The 21,634-nt window shown below is 39.7% G+C and overlaps 1 protein-coding gene across 3 annotated transcripts in view; it reads left to right on the top strand.

The window, feature by feature from the left end:
* Positions 1 to 21,634, top strand: part of SIM1 (SIM bHLH transcription factor 1) — a 42,066-nt gene that overhangs the window by 10,968 nt on the left and 9,464 nt on the right. For all 3 annotated transcript variants that reach the window (XM_052686523.1, XM_052686451.1, XM_052686604.1), the window contains 4 exons: positions 606 to 805; positions 895 to 1,001; positions 1,643 to 1,790; positions 20,164 to 20,329. In XM_052686523.1, the coding sequence (XP_052542483.1) occupies positions 606 to 805; positions 895 to 1,001; positions 1,643 to 1,790; positions 20,164 to 20,329 (621 nt within the window). The remainder of the gene's footprint in view (positions 1 to 605; positions 806 to 894; positions 1,002 to 1,642; positions 1,791 to 20,163; positions 20,330 to 21,634) is intronic.

Below are 21,634 nucleotides of genomic sequence, written 5' to 3'. Positions count from 1 at the left end.
CAGTCTGTTCCTCGACCTTGAAGCGGGAGACGTTGTGACACGGTGTAGCGCAAGAAAAAGGAAATCTGTTGGAATAGCTCCAGGAAGAGAAGCTTAAAATAGACAACTGAGGTTGGAAGTGCATAGCAGCAATATGCAGGGAGGAAACGTACCTAAAATCTATGCCTAAAGATGCATTCTGGATCGTGTCTGCTCTGTCTGTGTAATAGATACATCTTATCCATGTGACACACGCACACATGTAAACTCTCTCACACGCATCCACTCTTCATTACAGAGCTGTAACTGCCTTGGCACTTCCTCGTCTTCCCTTTGGAGAAGAATCATAAAAGCGTAGTTAGGAGGTGGTCCAAAAACCACTTAAGTCAGTGAAAAAAAAAAAGAAAAAGAAAAAGAAAAAGAAAAAAAAGAAATCTTGTTGACTTTAACGGGCTTGAGATGAGAGTTGTTGAAGTTCTGTATGAAAAAAAAAAAAAAAAAAAAAAAAAAAGCCCACATCCCAACCCAAGAGAAAAGAGAAAGACCGGAGTGTGGGTAGGGGGGGGTGGGGCCCCGGGGCGGCGAAGTTCACAGCCCCCACTCCCAGCAGCCGTGTGTCCTTGCAGGTCATTCACTGCAGTGGCTACCTGAAGATCCGCCAGTACAGCCTGGACATGTCACCTTTCGATGGCTGCTATCAAAACGTCGGTTTGGTCGCCGTGGGCCACTCGCTGCCGCCCAGCGCCGTGACAGAGATCAAACTGCACAGCAACATGTTCATGTTCCGGGCTAGCCTGGACATGAAGCTCATCTTCCTAGACTCCAGGTAGTGCTGAGGCTGCTTCCAAATCGATTCCTCACCCCCTCCCCCGCTCCGGCCCCTCCCAACTGACGCAGGCTCCTCTGTCCTTGCAGGGTGGCTGAGCTCACCGGCTACGAGCCCCAGGATCTGATCGAGAAGACCCTTTACCATCACGTACACGGCTGTGACACCTTCCACCTGCGATGTGCACATCACTTGTGTAAGGATCTGCGCTCAGAAAACCTCACCTTGCCTTCTCCCTCCCCCAAAGGGCTTTGACTGTGTTAGTGTCCACCTCTGGGCTGGGGGAAGAATGGGCAGCACCGGTGGCGGGTGCAAACCTCTGTGCAAACCCTGGGTCTCAGTTCGCTTCGAATCCAGCTCAGGGAACAGCCTTTTTCCTTGCTCCGAAAAGGCTGTGCCAGTTCAAACACTTCTATCGAGTCTCACAAATTATATCTGCGTGGCTAAATTTGCTGCAGCGGTGAGCCTGCTTCAGAGAGCAGCCCTCTACTCTATTTCGATATCACGATGACATTAATACATGGATAGATGTATAAAAAGGATATTAATTTCCGGTAAGTTTCCTTAAGGTGGACGTCAAGAGACGAGATAAAAACCCAAAGCCACATTGAGAGAATTCAATCTCGATGACGATATGGTTGGGTGTTGTGATCACTCCCCCCCTTCCCCCCCTTCCCCCCCCCGGCCTTCCCGTTGTGTTTGTCCTCGATCTCCCCGAAAAGCCTTTGCGATAGCGAAGGGGGAGGGGATGCCCGAGGCTACCCTTTCCTCATCCCTTTGCCGCGCTTGATGCTCCGCAGCCCCCCTGAGCCCTTCTGTCCCCGCTCTGTCCCGCAGTGCTGGTGAAGGGCCAGGTGACCACCAAGTACTACCGCTTTCTGGCCAAGCACGGCGGCTGGGTGTGGGTACAGAGCTACGCCACCATCGTGCACAACAGCCGCTCTTCGCGCCCGCACTGCATCGTCAGCGTCAACTACGTCCTTACGTAAGTTCTCTCCGCGGGATGCGCTCGGCAGGGCGGGGTGGGCACCTGCCGCGGCCTCCGGCCCCGAGCCTCGACGACTGGAGAGGGGGGTTGGTTGTGGCACACGCTGAGGAGCAGGGCGCTTAATCTACGTGAAGGCTTTCTTTGACTCTTCCCTTTCGAGAAAGGAGATTTAGAGGTTTTGGCACCCGCAGATTTTCCTGCTCCCCCTTCCCTCTTTTTTTTTTTTTTTTTTTTTTTTGGTACAGTTTAAATACACCCAGCATTAAATAAAATTTAATGCAGCGTAAAAAAAGAAAAAAAAAAAAAGAAAAGGTTTTCACGTACGGAGTTATTTATACTCAACAAACAGGACATCTGTTTTTCTTTTCAAAAATCTGGGGTTTGAAGTTCTTAATTTCATCCAGAGTCTCTATCAAAGCTCCGAGGTTTCTTTTTTGTTCTTGGAGAGCGATCTTTACAGGGAACCACAAAGAAAGTTGGTGATCAGAAGGGTCAGTGAAACTTAACAAAAATGAAGATAAAATGGAATAAAGAGGAAAAAAATAACAGAGGGACTGCTTAGATACTGCCTGTCTCAACGTATCCCCTAGTATTTGGGGCTCGCCGGGTAGGTCTCCGGCTGTGCTGCTTGCATCGAGGCACGCAGGGCGGGGTGATCTCTTATCTCTGAAGCATCTCCCCTGGCCGCAACCGCTCTGGGATGCAGGGGCGAGCGGCCGGACCTTCCCAGAGCTGCGGCAGAGGCAGCTCAGTGATGTCTCCTTTCTCGGGTCCGCGCAGCACAGGTGGCGATAGGTTTGGTGGCCGCTCAACCGAAATGCAGAGGCTGCTTATGCTAAGTCTGAGCACCTGCACGAGGAGCTGCAGGGCAAGAGGTCAGTGCACGGTAATACTAGGAACCTAAAGGCAGCTGACGTACTAGTTTGACTTTCTGCCAGCAATTCTACGTGCTTTTCCATGACCACCTGAATTCAGCGGTCATTTCACTTCCCTTTAGTAGCAACAGAGTGAATATAAACCCCTTGTTCCTCACACCTCAAGAGGTTTCCGACTGCTGGGGGCCAAGTCTGCTGCTCTCCCCTTGCAGAAGCCCGCACTCCTCTGCCTGCCCGGAGCGGCTGCGGGCACAGGGCTGGGCTTTCCTCCCCACCTCCGGGTCGAGCTCGAGGCGCGCTGCGGGGTAGATGGCTGAACCGAAATAGCGCGGCTCCTCCACCCCGACCGACTTCCTGTCCTTTTGCTGGTCTTTGTATTTTTGTGCGTGTACGCGGATTTTAGAAACAAGGTTATATTTAGAGCTGTTTTTAGCCAGAGTGATGTGTGGGAGGGCTGTGTGCTCTCCCGAGCTTCCCCTCTGAGCGGCTTTGGAGAAAGGCTGCTTCTCATCGACTTGAATATGGGCAGAAGGCAGAACTGGAGTCCATCACGATCCATGGTTGCAACCATCAGGGACTACAGGGGCACCCTGACTGCATGGAACCCTGATTTTGGTAGTGCAGATTGTTCGAGGTCTTATCTACTCTGATTGCCTCTTCATTGGGTTTCTGCTTTGCAAGGCTGGGCACTAGTGCTATAGTGTTCAAAGTCTGCATGTGATTAAGGCATTTAATATAAATTCTCTGGCTCCTAAAGTTTCTTAAGGATGATAGTGGCTCATTCCAGTGGCCAAGAACTAGCTGAAAGGTGCGTGGGTAACAGCTTTTGGCACAGACCCTCGTGGTCAACTGAACAGGCAGAAGAAAAAAATGGTGAACCTCTGCATATTGCCCCTTAACTATGGGAACTGGAGAGAGAGTTTGGAAATGGCAGAGTTGCATGCGGGATTGCAGGATAGCATCTGAAAGATGGGATGCCTCTCACCATGGTTCCTTTGAAAATAGGAAGTGCCAGTGTACAGTGAACTTGGGTGAACATACCAAAAGGGCCACCAACTTTGGGCAACATTGGACACATTCCTGAGTTTGCTGAATGGGCAGCTGTCTGTCCCCTGGCATGGTATCCTTCACTTGGGCAAAGTCCTGCAGGGGGTTCATTTACTCATGGAAGAAGAAGCTTTCTCTCACTCTGGGAGGAATGTGATGTTTTGGGCAGGAGCAAACAGATGCTGGGTGGTATAGTGGCCTGCCCAGCCTGAAAGATCTGTGCCAGTGCAGGCCGAGAGGCACTGCCTCTCCTTAGAGCTCCCCTGAGCAGTATGTGGGAGGAAAACAGAAAGAATGAGAAAGGGTTTGTGTAGGACTCCTTCCCCAAACACACATTCAGTTAATTAAATAAAAAAGGGACCATTTCCATTTCCATAAATCCTAAGCTTTGTGAAAGTGAATTCCAGAATTGAGAACAAATGTTTTTAATAAGTATATATACTGAACTGGATAGGTACGGTGGCAAGCGCATGTGAGCAACAAGAGGGAAGGTTATTTTTTGTGTAATCAGAGTGTGTAAAAAAATTAATGTAAATGACCTTTAAGGATTTCAGCATTTGCTCTTCTTTGTATTCTGCTTGGCATACGCGAGCACAGACAAAGAATATCTGTTTCTTTTATTTGTTCTGTACACACTCTTGCCATATTATTGATTATTAGCTGTGCATGTTTATCACATAAAGGGACTTGAGTATGAGTCAATTAATAGAGAATGTAACTGCTGAAGTTAAGTTTATATTTAGATGGCAAACAACCTTCCTTTAAACAAATGGGTAAAGCAAAGTGCAAATCCTTTGACTTTTTGAGCAAGAACAAATATTATAATAATTTGTCCCTAGAGAAATCTAAGGAAGCTTTCCTATATACATTTCCTCATTCTTTAGCTTTTGAAAGAATAACAATAGCAGTACCATGCAGTGATAAAACCGTGCAGCAATAAAATGGATTAAGTATTTAATTATGACTAATCTATGTTGATGATATAGTACATAGAAGTTCCAGTTGCCCTCTTCACATTACACTGTGTATCTGGCTGATTAGAAGCACAAATTGAAGTACGCAATTTGTTTGAAAGATTATTTCACAAATAAATGCCATATTGATGAATGTTTTACGTAATGATGTGGTAAATGCAATTTAGAATGAATTAACAGTTAATTGTATCTTCAGTCTTCATCTTTAAATTATAACTATTTATAGCTTTGTGTACTACCAGGTTTAAAATAGTTGGATCAACACTGTGATAGCATTCTGTGTGGTGAGTTGGACTTTGAAAGCTCTCCTCCCTGGCATATTAAGCAGGCTTTGGGGAAGTCATGTTTCAGATAAAATCATAGCTCTTAGAGTATTCTGAGACAATCGCAATGAAATATTTCCATTGCTTTTCATAACTGTTCTCTTTTTGACCTGCTTCTGGGTCTCTTGACCTGCTTCCAGGTCTCACCTCTTGTTTCCTAGTCAATAGGAGCATCCATACCTCATATTACCATACCTCCAGTCCCACTTTTCTTCAGCATTTCTCTCAAATCCACCTGTTTGGACATGTGGCAGAATACTCTCCTCAGCCCAAGGTACATGGCTTGTATCTCTCAGGTGTGTGATGGAATGTGCAGGATAGTGAATAAACTGGGGAAGTTATTACAGTAGTAATACTGCACATCTTTACTCATTTCATTAGAGGAATGACTCATACAATTGTAGCTATCTACCTTTAATACTTGAGACGAGGCATGCTGACTTTAACAAGGTATTTCTTATTTTTAATTTTTTCCTTCAGTAGTTGTAAGTAGTAGAAACAAATCTGACCTGTTTTTCCTTACATTTCTCTGCATTAATGGGAATTTTGACACTTCCAGTGCACAGAACTGAATCCCACCTCATCTATTCAGTCTGCATTTTTCCTAGGACTGGAAAACCTTTCTTCACTGGTATGATCTGATTAGCAAAGTAAATATGTAATAGAACTGTTTTAATCAGCCAAAATTCTTGAAATGCACATGCCTCAAAGAAAAAAGCATGAAAGGATTCCTCTTGAACTATTCAGTGCAATATTCTGTTTGTTTGCCATAGTTTTTATTGCAGAGTTGTCTCCCTGAAGCACCGTTTATATATTTCTTGCAAATAGGAGACAGGCTTCTCCAGGTGTCCACAATACGCTTCTGCAGTTCTTCTTTGTTCATGTAGGGCCTTTCTTAGCTACCATTTATTTAATTCACTCCAAATTTCTATGCTTGTATTTAAACCAGGTGACGGTAATGGCTGAGGCACTAAAACTGTGTGCCAGAGTCTGCAGCCGCTGCTTTTTTGAACCCAGTTTTATTTGCTAGAGTGAGGATTAAAGGACTGCAACTTAGATCCACAGGAGAGAACAAAACAGTCATTAGTTTAAATGCATGCCTACTGATGGTCTCAGGCGGTGTGAAATTTAGGACTATGAGGAACAATCCGTATTCCAAGTAAGAAATGTGACTTGAAATGCTTTTCACTTCATCCTTCTCCCATTCAGTGAGCTGGCTGCTACGGCCTTTGGAAACTTGCTGCTTCCAAATGCTGAATTACAGATCTTGTAAAATGATTGTCTAGGGGTGAGACATGTTGAGCAGCAGATTTAGCAGCAATAGCTAAAGCAATTACTATCTCCATCTGCCCGCCTTGACTCCATTGACGAAAGTTCCAGGGCCCACCACAGGGATTCTTACTCCTAAAATGCCACAGTTAATGGCTCAAGGTAAGCTGTCACAGATTTCACTTTGCACAGAAGCACAGCACTGTATGCTGGAGCACAGGTGTTTCTGCTAGAGAGAATGTTTGCATGTTATCCTTGCTCTGCCCCTCAGCACCTTGAATGGCACAAACGAGCCTTGTGAACAGCACAAGCAGCTCTAGGTGCCCATGTCCCTTTTGGGGTCAACCCCAGTGATCCTTCCACAAGACACAGGTGGAGAGCACAGATTGTGGCACTGATGGTTGAAGTCAATTACACTATCATAGTTCATAGGGCTGAATGCAACCAAGGCCATTGGAAAAATGTCTGCTGGTTTTGCCACATGACATTTGTATCATTACAGTACCAGTCTGAATTGTATCAGTGGTTGTGCAGAAGAAGCAGGCCATGCAGTTGAGCTGCTTCCAAAAGATACTATTCCCATTATCATGGAACATAGCACAGACTCGGTTTAGTGATGGGACTTGGATGATCAGAATAATGATTGGGCTTGATAATCTTGAAAGTCTTTTCCAAACTGGATGATTCTATGATTCTGTTATCCTGCCAGTTCTCAGTACACAACTGAGTGCTGAACTGGCTCTCACTCTCCTAACAGCAGCAGCATGTTCCTTCAGCAGGTTTACAGTTTTACTAGCTCTGTTTCTGTTTCCTTAATCTGTTGCAAGTTTGCTCTGTGCAGCATCTCTGTACTGCTGATTCTCATGTTGTTTCACTGTAATTACCATGTGATGCAACAGGTGTGATAGGTTACTTAGCTGCTTCTGCAGTAGGCTCTTCCCTCTACCTTAAGGTGCTCTTGCTAGCTCTTATTCATACACACAAAAACACGGCATTTAGAAATGTCCTAAATTAAGTGTTAACAAATAAATCTCCTTTGTCCGTTCAACAGTGGCAAGTATCTGTTTAAAATCTAATTCTCCTTCCCTCACCTCTCTTTTGTACTTTACAGCATGGGCTAGGCTCCAGCACACATGTTCGTACTCAGTAGGTTACTTCAGAGGCAGCCCACTCGCTTTGATGACACTATTTATGGAGGCAGGCATTGCTCTGTGCGAACAAGGGTACAGAATCTGACCCCTCTGGAGGCTTGTGACGACTGCAGTCTGGAGTCAATCCCATGATCTTAAACACGCTTACACAATTTATTCCTCTTTTTTTTTTTTTTTTTTTTTTCTGTCGTCCACTTAGTGCAATTAAATCACAGAAGTCCTGATTTACTAAATAATTTGAGCACATGTGTTGTGGTTTAACACTGGCAGGCAGCTCAGCACCTCACAGCCGCTTGCTCACCCTCCCTTGATGGGGAGAGAATCAGAAAGGCTAAAGTGTGAGAACTCAGGAGTTGAGACAAAGACAGTAGAGATAAAGGTAAAGAAAAAGCTGTGCGCACAAGAAAGGCAAAACAAGGAATTCCTTCGCTATCTCCAATCGGCAGGCAGATGTGCAGCCATTTCCAGGAAAGTGGGGCTCATCGCAAGTAGCTTCCTGGGAAGGCAAACACCACTGCTCTGAACATCCCTCTTCATTCTTCTTTCCCTCAGATTTTACTGCTCAGCAAGATACCATACTGTACAGAATATACCTTTGATCAGTCTGAGTCAGCTGTCTCAGCTGTGTCCCCTCCCAACTCCTTGTGCACCCCCAACTCCTTGCTGGATGATCCCTCCTGGAAATAGAAAAGATCCTGAAGCTGTGTAAGCACTGCTCAGCAACAATTAAAACATCAGTGACTTACCAACATTATTCTCATCCTAAATCCAAAATACAGCACCAGCAGCTACTAGGAGGAAAATTAACTCTACCCAGACAAAAGTGGGACAACTTGGCTGGCTCTGAAAGTGCTTAGACGTAACTTTCAGTGCATGATTATATGCTTGTGTACTCTGTTTTGAAATAAATAAATAAAAACACACAAAAAAAAAACCCCAACAAACCTTAGGCGCACACATAGAAATAAGAATTTTTCTTGTCTTTGCCAAATAGAGATGGCTGGAAGGCCATGTTCATTACTATGTTGAATTGGGACTTAATGAAGAACAGCTGGAATTTTTCAGCTACAAACCACTGTGTATAAATCTCAAGGGCAGCAATGTTGAAAATAACAGCTATTATCTGCTGAAGTTTCAATGCAACTATGGAAACTCAAATGCTTGGTTAACTCAAGTCTGGCAATATCCCCTAGTATTGTGCAGCTACTTTGGCATCACCTACAGTGAAGATCTTTAAACCCATCCCCACATTCACCCTTCTCATATCTGTGCTTTTGGTGAGAAAGCCAATATGGAGAGTCTGCCCTGAGGGCAGCTTTGTTAAAAGTAGCCTGTGGCTTTCAGTTCTTTCTGTACAATGTTTGGCAGCTTGTAGCTCAGACTGTTGCTACAGAAAACTCCCTGGCTTAGGACATGGTTAATGGAAACCCACCCAAAGGCATTACATGCTGTTTTTCTCTTGCTGTTTCCAAAGACTGTTTTGTACACAGAACAAATAAACAATCTTTATTGACTGTTTCACAAGGCATAACCAACTAGAATATTTGCTCAAATAAATCTGGATATGGGGATAAATAACCTACTAGCTTTTTAAAATTATTTTTATTTTGCTAGCATTTGCAGCCAAACTGCTGAATATTGTTCTCCCAAATAATTTTGTTGATTCTAAGCTGTGATTAGGGGAGTTAAAGAAAAAGTATCATCTTTTGAAAGATAATCAACATCCTTAGTGCTTCCTGTGAAAAACAGCAATGGGAATGGAGGTGTGGCTTCAGTTCAAAGTAAACTGTATACCAACACGTGTGTAACTTAACATGGGAGTATGCAATCAGAGCTTCCATTCTTCCATTATCTAACGAGCTCAAGAGCAGTAGGAGAAAATATGTATTGCACCACTGGCATGAGTATGATATACTGAGTGGTGTGCTGCAAATGTGCTACAGAAATGCTCACCAAAAGCACAATAACTATCATATATTATAATTTGAATTTGTTGCGCAAATACAAATCAAAAATATGTTTAGTTCATTGACAGCTTACCTGCAGTGTTGGTCCAGAGACCATTATAGGTTGGCAGGGGAGATAATCTGTGTGTATACTGTGGACATTTGCACAGGAGCATTGAATAGCCTAGTCAGAGACTCTCCAGGCACCTAGGTTATGTGTGTATGTACTCTGATAGATGTACAGTGAAAACAGATCGGCCAAAAGCAGGTCCCCCTGCCTATTTGTGACAAAGCAAGGACCAGGAGAACAAAGGTGCTAGCCAGATGACAGATTTACATTTCATAAGACGGTTGTAGATAAAGACTATTAAAAATTCTATTTTCTGAATTTGATAGTAGTGAGTGTGCAATATATGGTGGTTTAACATACTCTGTGGCCCAGAGGGTGTAGGTAGTCAACCTAACAAAGGTTATATTGAACAAATTTTAACATTTAATGGACTCAGTTCATAGAATCATAGAACATCCCAAATTGGAAGGGATTGCCCAGGGGAAGCTGTTCTGGTGCCTGACAACCTGTTGGTGAGAAGACTTTTTCTAATCCCCAATAGAGAGCAAGGGACCTCAGATGCTCCTCATACATCCTGCCCTCCAGCCTTTCACCATCTCTGTAGCCCTCTATTGGACGCTCTTTAGCAGTAAGTTATATGATAGCACATAATAAATATAATACGTACTTTGAGGAGATTGAACCAGTAATTAGCAGGAAAATAACAAATGAAATGCCTTACAGCCTTGTGATATCAGCTTTTCTGGTTGATGTTTAAATCTTAAACATATTATATACGATATGTCTATAAAAGCTGGATCACCAAGAGAGAGTGATATGAACAGAGCCCTAAACACAAGAAAACAAATAATGTGGATGGGCTTTGGCTGCAGGAGAAGTTTGTAAATAAAAAAACAAGTAGATTAATTTGTAGGTAAAAATAATAATAATGAAAGTGACTAAGACCCTCTCTTTTCAAATGCTAAAAAATACATATAATTCCTTGCCCTTCTTTCTTCTCTTACCTTCAAGATTCAATCGAAAAGCATTTCTTAACATATCATGGTTACTTGCTTTGCGGGCAGAGAATGACAAAGAATGACCTGGAGGGACGAAGTACTGTCCCTTAACTAAAGCTGAGGGCCTCTAGACAAGTGAATGGGAAACAAATTTTTTGTAGAAAAATCTTGCTTTTTCTGAAGAAAGTGAAAGTCTTATGGCAAGAAAGGGTGAATCTGATGAAAGAGAAAGTGATCTACTGTAAGTGGGACCTCCTTGTGAAATGAGGATCATGAACCATCCTGGACTTAACATGCTTTGCACTATGGGACCAAGTTGATCAGGAAAAGCTGGCTAGAATGATGGACAAGTATGTTATGAGGCATGCAGATAGGAAATTTGCCAAGAGGGAGCTAACAGAATGAATAGTGAACCAATTTTTCAAGCACTTTGTTTTTTCTTAGATAAACCATTCTCTGGTCAAAAAAGATAATCAGAAAGTCTGTCAAATGAGATATAATCCATCTTCTCAAAGAAGATTAAATTATCACAGTAAAGGTAATTTTTCGATGTGTTCACTTCAGGATTTTAGGAAGGTTCTTGCAACAAAAACTTTAATTATGGGGAACACAGAGGAGCTGATCAAACATGATAGATTAGAATAGATTAGCATTTACAGCAAACTGTTAAAAATAACAACAAGTTGTCAGGACCACTCTTCATTGCATTCTTTTAAAGCAATTGAAGTATGAAATTACTGACCAACTATGGTGAACAGTGTAATGTAAGAAGCTGAACAGGATCACATAGATACTGATCGTGACTGTAGCAAATACTTTGGAAAGAACTTCAAAATAGGGCAAACATGCAATAATGCTTCTCCAGCACTTTTTTTCAGCATTCAAAATGTTCAAAGGACACCCTACACAGAGCTGATACCTTTGAACGTATTTGTTGTCAGTGTTTTCCTGTATTGATAGCCTCACACTTCTTGTATTAGAAGGAAAAGTGAACACCTGTTTCCTACATATTTTCTCTGTATCACTCACAGTTTACACATCTTTTCTTGTTCTTCTGTTATCTCTTTTTCCTACCAAGGAATCTCCTTATCTGTTCTGCATAGAGAAGCTGTTCCAAGATCATCGTCCTTGTCTCACTCTGAGGTTTTCAAAGGATGTGATCAGAGTATACAATATTTTTATCCAATCTTGTGCCATCACTTCAGTCACTGTTACAAAATACAGAGTGGTCAATTTTCTTTGAAGTTTATTTTCTGTACCAGCCATTTTCCTAGCCTGGAGCTGGTCTGAGGCTCTTATCTCTAACACAGTACATAAATTTTAAAGTGAAAACACCTAACACCCTTAATGAAAATTATGAAGACCTCCTTTTGGTGGTCACATTGCTTGCATTACTGTACTATAGTAAATTTCAAGATTTAAAAAAAGTTATTTTATAATTTCTGCCAAACAGTCATCAGCAGTCTTTCTCAAATTCTTTTGTCCAAGCCTATCATATAGCTATATGTCGTACTATTTCAAATAATTTCTGCTCAGTTGGGTATACAATAACAATAGTATTACATGTGTTCAGTCAAGTACTTTTATTCATAGAATACAGATTTATTTTAGCAGTTTAAGTAGGTGAGTTTAATGTATATTTAGTCAAGCGTTACACTAGTGAAGGCTTAAGCAGATTAGAAATAAATGACTCCAATTAAAGAACACATCTGTGAAAATTGGTGTGTAATAGGCATGGATGAACTGTTTGCATACCAACTGTAAAGAAATCTTTAATTATTAACTATCTGTAAGAGGTTCAATCAAGGATTAATTGTATAGGACATAGTAAAAACATTTGTACTGAACACATGAAAATTTTGAAAATAAAAACATGTTTTACCTCAATAATGACATGAGTACTGCTCTCAGACAATGTGTTTTATCTTTTCTATTTTTTTTTTCTTCTCTTGCATGTAGTAGATACGCAGCCAGCGGCAGCATCTGAGATTTAGTTTAGTAACATTAGCTACCATATGCATTGGTAATGGGAGATTATTCCTTCAAATAAAAAACTGGTTTAATAGGCGAGGCAGACAAAAAATGCTCCACAAAAGAAGTGATTCCCACAGGAAAGTATTTTTTACCTAATTTTTACAGTTGGAATTCAGAAAGATTAAGGTAGAGATTCTCGGAAGTGATAAGATCTGGGCTAAATTTGACCTTACCCAAATTAGGAGTCCCATTGGCTTCCTTGAGGGGAAGCTCAGGCAAGTGCCAAGTGCTTTCAAAAACCCTGATACAGGATTTGCACAGCAGTCGATGGAAGGGTGAGAGTTCAATTCAGAGCAACTGGCTACTAGATCAGTGTCAGTTGTCAGTGGTATTCAAGGTACCATTATTTTTTTTTTTCTAACACACAAAAATATTAATAAGATGGAAATGTGAGTCTACCTATGTAAAAGCAGTCTGTTGTACTGTTGTCAGTCTGGTTTTCTCTGAAATAGAAATAGTCTTACATGAGTATATCAGAATTTACATTTGTGTAGCACGAATTCCTGTGGGGATCCTCTGTACTTGTATGTGCAGAAAAAATAAGACCATTTAAAGTTTCATTTAACATGGCCTTTGGTTTATCCAGAAATATTACCTGAGTGTTCAGGTGAATGTAATGGAAAACTCCAAATGTTTACAAAGAAGTCACTGTAGTGTTTTAATCAAAGCTGACACTTCTAGAGATAAATCACAGAGTTCTGCAAGGTTAAACATGCCTCAAGATAAAATGCTGCACTGGGCTCTGTTCTTAACTGTTTTGTGGCCACTCAGAAAAGAAAGTATTGCAAGCTATTCACTTTAATTCCAATTGCTCATTATCAGGCAGATTACAACATATACAAATCCTTGTAAGCTCCTGTCAAATACACTTCTCCATTTAGCATGACATTTACTAAACATACACCAAACATGACTTCTAGATGATTGTGTTCCTGGGCACATTTGAAAAAGCACTCCTGGTAAAAATGAATGTTACAGAATTAAAATCAGTTCTTCATATTTTATTTATTTATATAAAGCATTTTTTTCAGTGCTATATGTAACTAAAGATTATCATTATCTTTCTATGTAATTATCCTAGGATATCTTAGGCATTTTATTCACAAGCAATAATAAATCCCTGGTGCATATTTTTTTATCTAGAAAATCTAGTAAATAAAGACCAATGTAAAAAGAGCTCCTTTTGGAGCCAGAGATGGCTAGACATGTGGTTGGGAATGACAAACTGTACCTTTAGACTGCTGAAAACACCACTACACCATGATTATCTAGAGGCCAGGACATTTTATTTAACTCCAACTGACAGTTAAATGACTGCACTCTGAGACGAAAAACCAATCAGGGAAAATATAAAATTTCTCTGACAGTAGCTCTCTAGAAGATATCCTCAGGCATTTATGTTACACGGTCCGAATAGGAAACTTCATGCTTCAATTTTCCTGGATGTATCAAATCCTCTAATTGAACTTCCTGGTTTGGATTGCTCTATCTTTAAGAGCAAATACAGAAACATGATATCATGTACGTGAATCTCATGGCTGAAGAGGCTGTAAACTTTAAGTCAACAAGATGTAAACAGCTACTGTTGCTTATGCTATTTATGGGGATAAATAGGTGGTTGGCACTCAGCGAAGGGATCCAATATACAGATACTTCTCCAACTAGACGCAGTGTTTAACCATTAAGTGTCCTAGTGATAAACAACCACTTGAGAGATTTCTGGAGGGTCTTTCCAAATAACTTGGTGAGCTTTACGGGGCTTTTCACTCAGTAAATTTTAAGGAGGATCACCAATTGCTTATGGAAAAACTGAGGCACAGAGTATCTCTGAGGTCACACAACTGAACGACAGTGTGGCTTCATAGCTTCATAGCAGTGAAGTTCAAGAGATTTTTTTCCCACTCCAGACTAGTATCATGAAGTTTGATTTCCTATATGAGTGAAGAGATGCATTGCTATTGTGATTGGTTCAGGAATATGATAAGGGAATTGCATACTCTTCTCCTGACAATCTCGTGAACAGATAGAGGCCTCTGTAAACATTTCTGAGACACATTGTACATGAATAGAGAACACAGCAGATGAGGAAACTGTCTGTTTTGTTGCACCATCTGCTGATTTAGAAAGCCATGAACATGACGAACAGCCAGAATCTGTTCTCTTTTCACTCATCTGCTGAATGGCACTGTAAGCATTGCATGAGCTGGAGTGCAGAAATGTTAAAAGTTGCAAGCATTGTTTAAGAGTAGAAGAATAATATATTACAGTATTGTCATCAGATCAGATGAGGAAGTGCTGGGCTTTTACCACCTTCATGGCTGATTTTTACTGGATTGCAGCAACTGCAAAATAGACTGAACATTAATGAGTTTTAAGTCATACTTTTATACTGTTACATCGGCAGGACAAAACTAGTTTTCTCAGTTTTTTAAAAGAAAATGCAGACAGCATTCATATATTCTCTTTTAATAAATATTTTTTGTGCAGTAGAATAAATTATAAAAATGTATAATGTGCTCACGAGAAATAATAGTGTAACCAATTAACATCACACCTTGATTGTTTTGCACGAACAGTGCTTTCCTCTTTACTTCAGTGGTGTGAACAATTGTACTCGCGATGCAGTAATTTGCTCCATTTAGGTTATCTTATGCTTTTACTTGCAGCTTGTATTTTGTTTATTACACTAATATGTTTTAGGAATGAAGAGATATAGGTTATCCCACATTTGTCAGAACTGTACAGTCACTTGATGCCTTGGTATGATTTGGTATGATTTCCACTGACAGCATGGTCATTACATAGTTTTCAGGCTATCAATGGAGAGAATAAGTGTAAGATCTGTTTCCAGCTGTATATTGGTGTTTTGAAAGTATGAACTGAAAGATGCTTCTAATACAATAAGTTCATGTATAAAGACTGAATTTCTGTAAATTTTCTTTGGAGCATCTAACATCTTTTAATAGAAAAAGTGCATTGTAAATATTTGTCTCTTCATTGATTATTGATGTATTTTCAGTTACTGCATGTATAGCTTATTCTTCCTTTCTCTCTGCTGAGACATCAGTGTAAACAGGCACTCTTCCTTACGGCTTTTGCAGATTTTTCAATGGGCAGAGTATTCTTTCCTCTTGTTCAGAAAGTTCCCATCTTGTTTTGAAGGTTATGCTGCTTATGAGAGTACATACATTAGAACTTTTTTTTATTCTTGAGTGTGTTTGTCCTCCTTCTTAAATTCATTCGGTTCAGTCTGAATATTTATGAATATTTATTAATATTTAATATTTATAACACTAATGGGTGTTATCTTGTTCTTTCCTCTGGAAAAGTTCTGGTCAGCTGCTCTTGCTATTTGAAAACATTTTTTTCTGGGTTTAATTTCTCTTGAGTTAATGAATCTTAATATTTTCAAAGTTAATATGCCATTAGCTTTCTAAAGTTAATGTCTGTTCATTTGTTTTAGATTTTTTATTAAGGTAGTCCCAAAGATCCTCCTATTTCTTGAAGAAACACAAGTATAGAAAACCTCAGTTTTTCTCTACAGTTTTGTCTTGGGCCTCCATTACTAATTCCAGACTTCCCAACACTGTTTCTAGCAATACTCTTTTCTTTCTCTCTCTTTTTTTTTTTCTCCATCCAATAAGGCTATATAGAAAACTCTGATTTTCTTCAATTTCATGGTGAGTTCCAGTTGCCACAATTGTGTAAGCCTCTTTTGTTTGCCAGGAATTCAGGAGCTATGTTATTCTGATGCTCATTCACTGCTCCTTTTTGTCTACATGCTAATCAGCCATTACCTCCTTTTCAAAACATTGTTAACCAGACTTTTCATCTTTCTTCGTGCTGTATATTTTGGCAGTGATAGTAGGCAGAAAAAATCTTCTGTTGCTGATTTGTGAGCACTCTTTACACAAGTCTTGCAGATCCAGCTGGCACAGAAGTCACGGGCAGACAAATTGGTTTCTTCCATCGAACACATTTCTCCTCCAGCTTTTGTCCTTCTCAGAGAAGTACAGTTGGTGTAGGCTTTGGTCTTATTTTCTTCATGATGTTACCTCAAATACAGCAACAGTTAGGATTAAAGTTTACAATGGGCATTGAAAGAACCAGCGACAAGGCAAAGTAGAAACGCTTCTGGGAGTTACAACCAAGAAGACAATGGGAAATAGCATATTTTATCAAATGGATGCTGTGCTTTTTCTTTTAATTTCTTTTCACTTACAGAGGAGCATGGTAATTCAGTCTGTAGGTGCCTGATACATTGACCATACCAGCCCAGTTCTCTTTGGGGGGAGAAAGGACAAGGAAGAGAAGAAATAATACATTTTTGGAAGCATATGGTTAGGAGTCAAAGAGAACCTAGAATTTCCATCCAACTGTGGAAGGAATGGCTGTTTCCTATCATGAAAAGGTGGAGGTCTTCAATGTGTTTCCCTTTGCAAAGAAGCATTACTTTGGTCTTGTCTGGATTCAGTTTGATCCATATGTTCTTCATTTAAGAGCTAATTTCCTGTAGATATTCTGATGTTTTATAGTGATGATAGTTGCATCAGAAAATGAGATAAATAGTAGATTGTCAGCAACATACTCCTAGCAATTGAACACATGCCATATCACTCTCTCTCTCAGCAGTCTCATATGGATAGAAGTAGATTATATAGATCCTGAAGGTGAGGACCTTGGAAGAAGGTGTTCATACCCACCACTTTTTTTTAATTACTTGTAGAACATGAGTTGCAAGACTACTGTGTTAATGTGACTGTGTAATAGTAGATACAGGGGTCTGAAAACAAGAATCTGGAGATTGCAGTACCGTGGTTGGCGGAAGTTTTATGAATGCCTCCAGGAAGTTGTCAGAAATTCCATCTGTTGTTCGTACACCACTAGGAGCTCTGGTTCCTCTAGTCTGTTGCTTCACACTACATATGGATATACTCAAAGATTTTCATTTCTTGATGGAACATCTCCTCCATCTGACACTGAGAGCCCATCTTCCATATTTTCTTTTTTTTTTTAAACTTCTGGTATTTATCTTGACCTGTTTTTAGTGGTGTTCTGTTATCTATCTTGGATCTTCTGAAGGGTAGCTATGCTAGGATAGGGATGGCATTGATTCATGTCTTGATGATGCAAAAAATTCCAGGTGTTTCATCTGAAAGGAGAGCACAGATGTGTTCTTTTCCTACCCAGAAACTTTACACTGAGCAACACGAATTTCAAATTGTTCTCTACTTGTTCTAAGCAATTGGCAGCAAATACTAGCTTTTGGTGTTTATTCCAATCTATGGTGTTCTGGGAAAGTGACTCCTCACCCCAGACATACTAAGGATTTGGGAAGGAAATATATGACAGCACATAAGATTTTTTGGACAGATCTGACATACCCATTTTTCAGATTCTTATGGCCTAGAAGCATTCATTATACATGTAGTCTCTTATATTTCAATGCTCAGCCTTTATACAGAAATAAAAAGCGTGAAGGTGCTGTTGAAGTGATAATCTATAGTCTGAATACTGAAGTGGGTTTCTTCCAATTTTTTAAAGACTCTGACAGGAGAAGGAAACAGATACTGGCATGCATCAGAGATGGGTGTATAATGGCAGGGCTTCTCCAGTAGAATGGGAAACAAAAGATTTAGTAGGTTATAAAAAGCAAAACATCTCGGTTTTGATCTTTTCTGATTTGTGTGATTCTGCACCTGACGTTGAGACCACAGAACCCTTCCTCCATAATTTCTTATAATCAAATTGCCAGGGAGAATGTGTATATCACAGTGAGATTGATATTTTTATGACAATTGATAATACCTCATGCTACTGTAGTTAAATATGAAGATTAAAGGACACCCTTTGTTTCTGATATTTTGTATAATAAGAAGGTAATTTGATAAGGCTTTTGATATGGAGACAGAAGATTTGCATGTTGAGTCAGTGTCCATATCAAAATTCTGGAGGTAAGCATGGAAAAGATTTAAGGTTTCAAAGTATTTGGACACGATCTCTACATTCAGAATGATAGCTGCATGCATGGTGTTTGAAAAGCCAATACATAGCAGAGTTTTAAAGGTAAAATTTGAAGCAATGATCACACACATTTTCATTACATCAGTAGTTACGCTTAGCGAATCTCTGCACATTATGGACTGGAAGAAGTACACTCAGCACAGTTCTAATGGCAGTGATTTGCTTCTATGTGTTATGTATATATACATGGAGACACACACATAGTCCACAAAAAAACATAGACTGTCAAAAAACAGTTTGTTCTATCAAGTTTGTTTGCAAAAAAAAATTTAGTGTAGAATTGGGTTGGATAAATCATCTATTTTGCAGGTTTATCTTTGGCTGTCCAAATATTCATCCTGTTTCATTTATGTCAGTGACTTACCAAGTTTATCCTTCTACAGCTGTTTTTTAAGTGAAAGGATTTCAGTGTACTAAGCTGTGATGTGCTCAGATTGTGGCAAAGTTCTTTTCTAAAAAAAAAAAACAAAACTGTCATGGCTTGCATCAAAATACATGTGATTCTAGAACAAGATATTGTTGCTAAAGCGGGGCGAACAGTTTACTGTTATGAGAATGAATCTTTAGATTCAGACGGAGCATGGGGTAATGTCTGAATGAACATGCTGCCTCTTTGACTGCATAAGTGAAGCATTATTCTTTCCTTGCTCTCCTTCTCTGCTGATTAACACAAAGGAAGAGAAAACCATGAATCCTTCCTCTTTTCCTCCAGGTAGGTAGGTGAAGGAGAAGCTCCTTCTCTGCTCTGTTTAAATGAATCATTGTCAGAATAGGTTCCGTATGACTACATGAAAGCTGGAGAGCTCTTTTCTTACTCCCCTGGGTACCAGCAGAAACACAGATGTTTTCAGAGGGGCACAGTTTAAAGCATATGCCCTCATTATGGTTAGAAAGACATCATCAATAGTGCCAATTTTCCTTTATTTTATGTATTCATTAGAAAATTTGAAGAAACTAATACTGAACGTAATGAGTTGCCATTATACCTAACTCCTCATAGAAAATCTCTAGTACTTTGTGAGTGTGTGGCATACCATTTAAATTACAAGATCTTTATTTAATTATCTGTTTCATCTGCCTGGAAAGCACTTCCAGTGTAAAAGACTCTTCAAATAGAGGAATAACAGCTCACAGGATGCACAGAAAAAAAGATTCACAAATTTGCATCAATTCATCAATAATAAAAAGTATAAACATAGTTTATAAATGTTTTCCACTTATAAAAATGTTAATTTATTTAACCATCTACATATGAAGGCTGTTATCCCTATCTATGTGCAATAGTGTCCACATATACACATGTGGTAAGTTCGTAGCTGTACAGTTAAAAGTTTGAGGAAAATGTGTCCTATTGCTGAGCTCTGTGACCAATGCAGAATTGTAGTGAAAGTCTCTGAAATTTCCATCCCATTCAATTTTTTATTACTGAAAATGTAGATCAGTTTGATAATAGTTGGACACAAAAAGCAATCATATTTTCAGTATGAAAATAGTGCTATTGGTTAGTAAGCTATACTACATAGATATATAAGGGCAGTAAACTGCATGGTTTTATTTTTTTTCCTTAAAAATATCTTTCTTTTCCACTCCTGCTAAGGAAGGTATGTTTCCCATTAAGATATGAAGTGAATTTGTTTTTCACTTTTGCCTTTTACATAGGGATACTGAATATAAAGGACTACAGCTCTCCCTGGATCAGGTCACAGCTACCAAGCCGGCATTCTCATACGCAAATTCAACTCTGACCATAACGGATAATAGAAAGGGAAGCAAATCTCGCCTCTCGAGCACAAAGTCAAAATCAAGGACATCACCGTACCCACAGGTAGTTGTCTTTGGAAAACAAAATTAAATCTTTTTGAATATCTTGATTTTGACTGCTTTTTTAACCCACGCAATTAGAATGGGCCAAAGAGCGTGTTACTCAAAGGGAGTAAAACACAACAGGTTATAAGACGTTGAGACAGGGATACATTTCTTCAAAATGTTTCTAAAAAGCTAGAAGCAGTTATGCTTCAGCATGCACAGTAAATTATAACCAACAACAGTAAGAGCACAGCGCTCTGAGTTAACAACGAGTGAACAAAAGGATGAGTGAAAACGTTGCTTTTGAAATACTTGGTTTGAGAGGACTGGGAGTATTGCAGTCTGAGGAAACTTGCTTTACCTTCCTTTTTGATAATTCCAACATATCTAGAAACTTGCCAGATGTTTGACAGCAGTTTAACACTGAAATGTTAATCAAAAGGACTGAATTTTGGGTAGCAATAGAAACGAGCGACCTAGTTGAATTGGAACAGGACAGCTTTGGAAGAGAGAAAGAACTGATAGGTGACTACTATCAGACTTTAATTTCCCAGATTTCATTTTCATGCTTCATGTTTTAGACACATGCCCCTGCTTATAGAATGGGCCAGACTCTATTGAGTCTCTGACCTGCAGCTTGCCTAACAGATCTGTGTGGCTGTTCCACAGACAGTGCCACTGCATTTGCACCATTACATTGCCAGCCATTTATCTCAAATAAATCTGGTTTGTTGAACTAACCATTATGTTTCCTAAAAAATGTTGCACAACTTCAGCTCTTATTCCACTACATGATGTATAGAAGAATGTTTGCATTCACGATATAACATTGCATAGCTATATATTTTCAAAATGTCCAGATCGATATTTATCCAACAGTGAAACTGAGGACTGTAGTTTCTCTGTTCTAAACTTGCTCCCATGAGTGTACAATGTCAGCCCACATGTCTACATCATTTTTTTCTTTCTTTCCTTTTCTCCTCAAAAGTACCAAGGGTAAGAGTTTTAGAAGAATGACAGAAACTTGGAAGCTCAATTTTAAGAATCTAAATTTGCCAGACATTGTTCTGACTGTTGTTCAAACATTTGTTCACAAACATTTCTATGAGTTACTAAAGAGTAGCATTCTCACTTGAGTGCTCTACAGCAAATGATTGTAACAAAAATGATTTAAAGAATCAGTAAAATACCTACAATTAATTCCAAATTATATTTTTAAAGATGATTATCTATGATTTATTGAAATTACCCTTTGTTTCACCTTGTAAGACCCTTTCAGAAGTCATCCTTTACTAGTGGGACAATTGCAAATGAAGACCTATCA

This window comes from Tympanuchus pallidicinctus, unplaced genomic scaffold, assembly GCF_026119805.1.
Source record: "Tympanuchus pallidicinctus isolate F22 unplaced genomic scaffold, pur_lepc_1.0 scaffold1, whole genome shotgun sequence".
NCBI lineage: Eukaryota > Metazoa > Chordata > Aves > Galliformes > Phasianidae > Tympanuchus > Tympanuchus pallidicinctus.
Note: the sequence above shows the minus strand (reverse complement) of the source record. Positions and strands in the feature narration are given on the sequence as shown.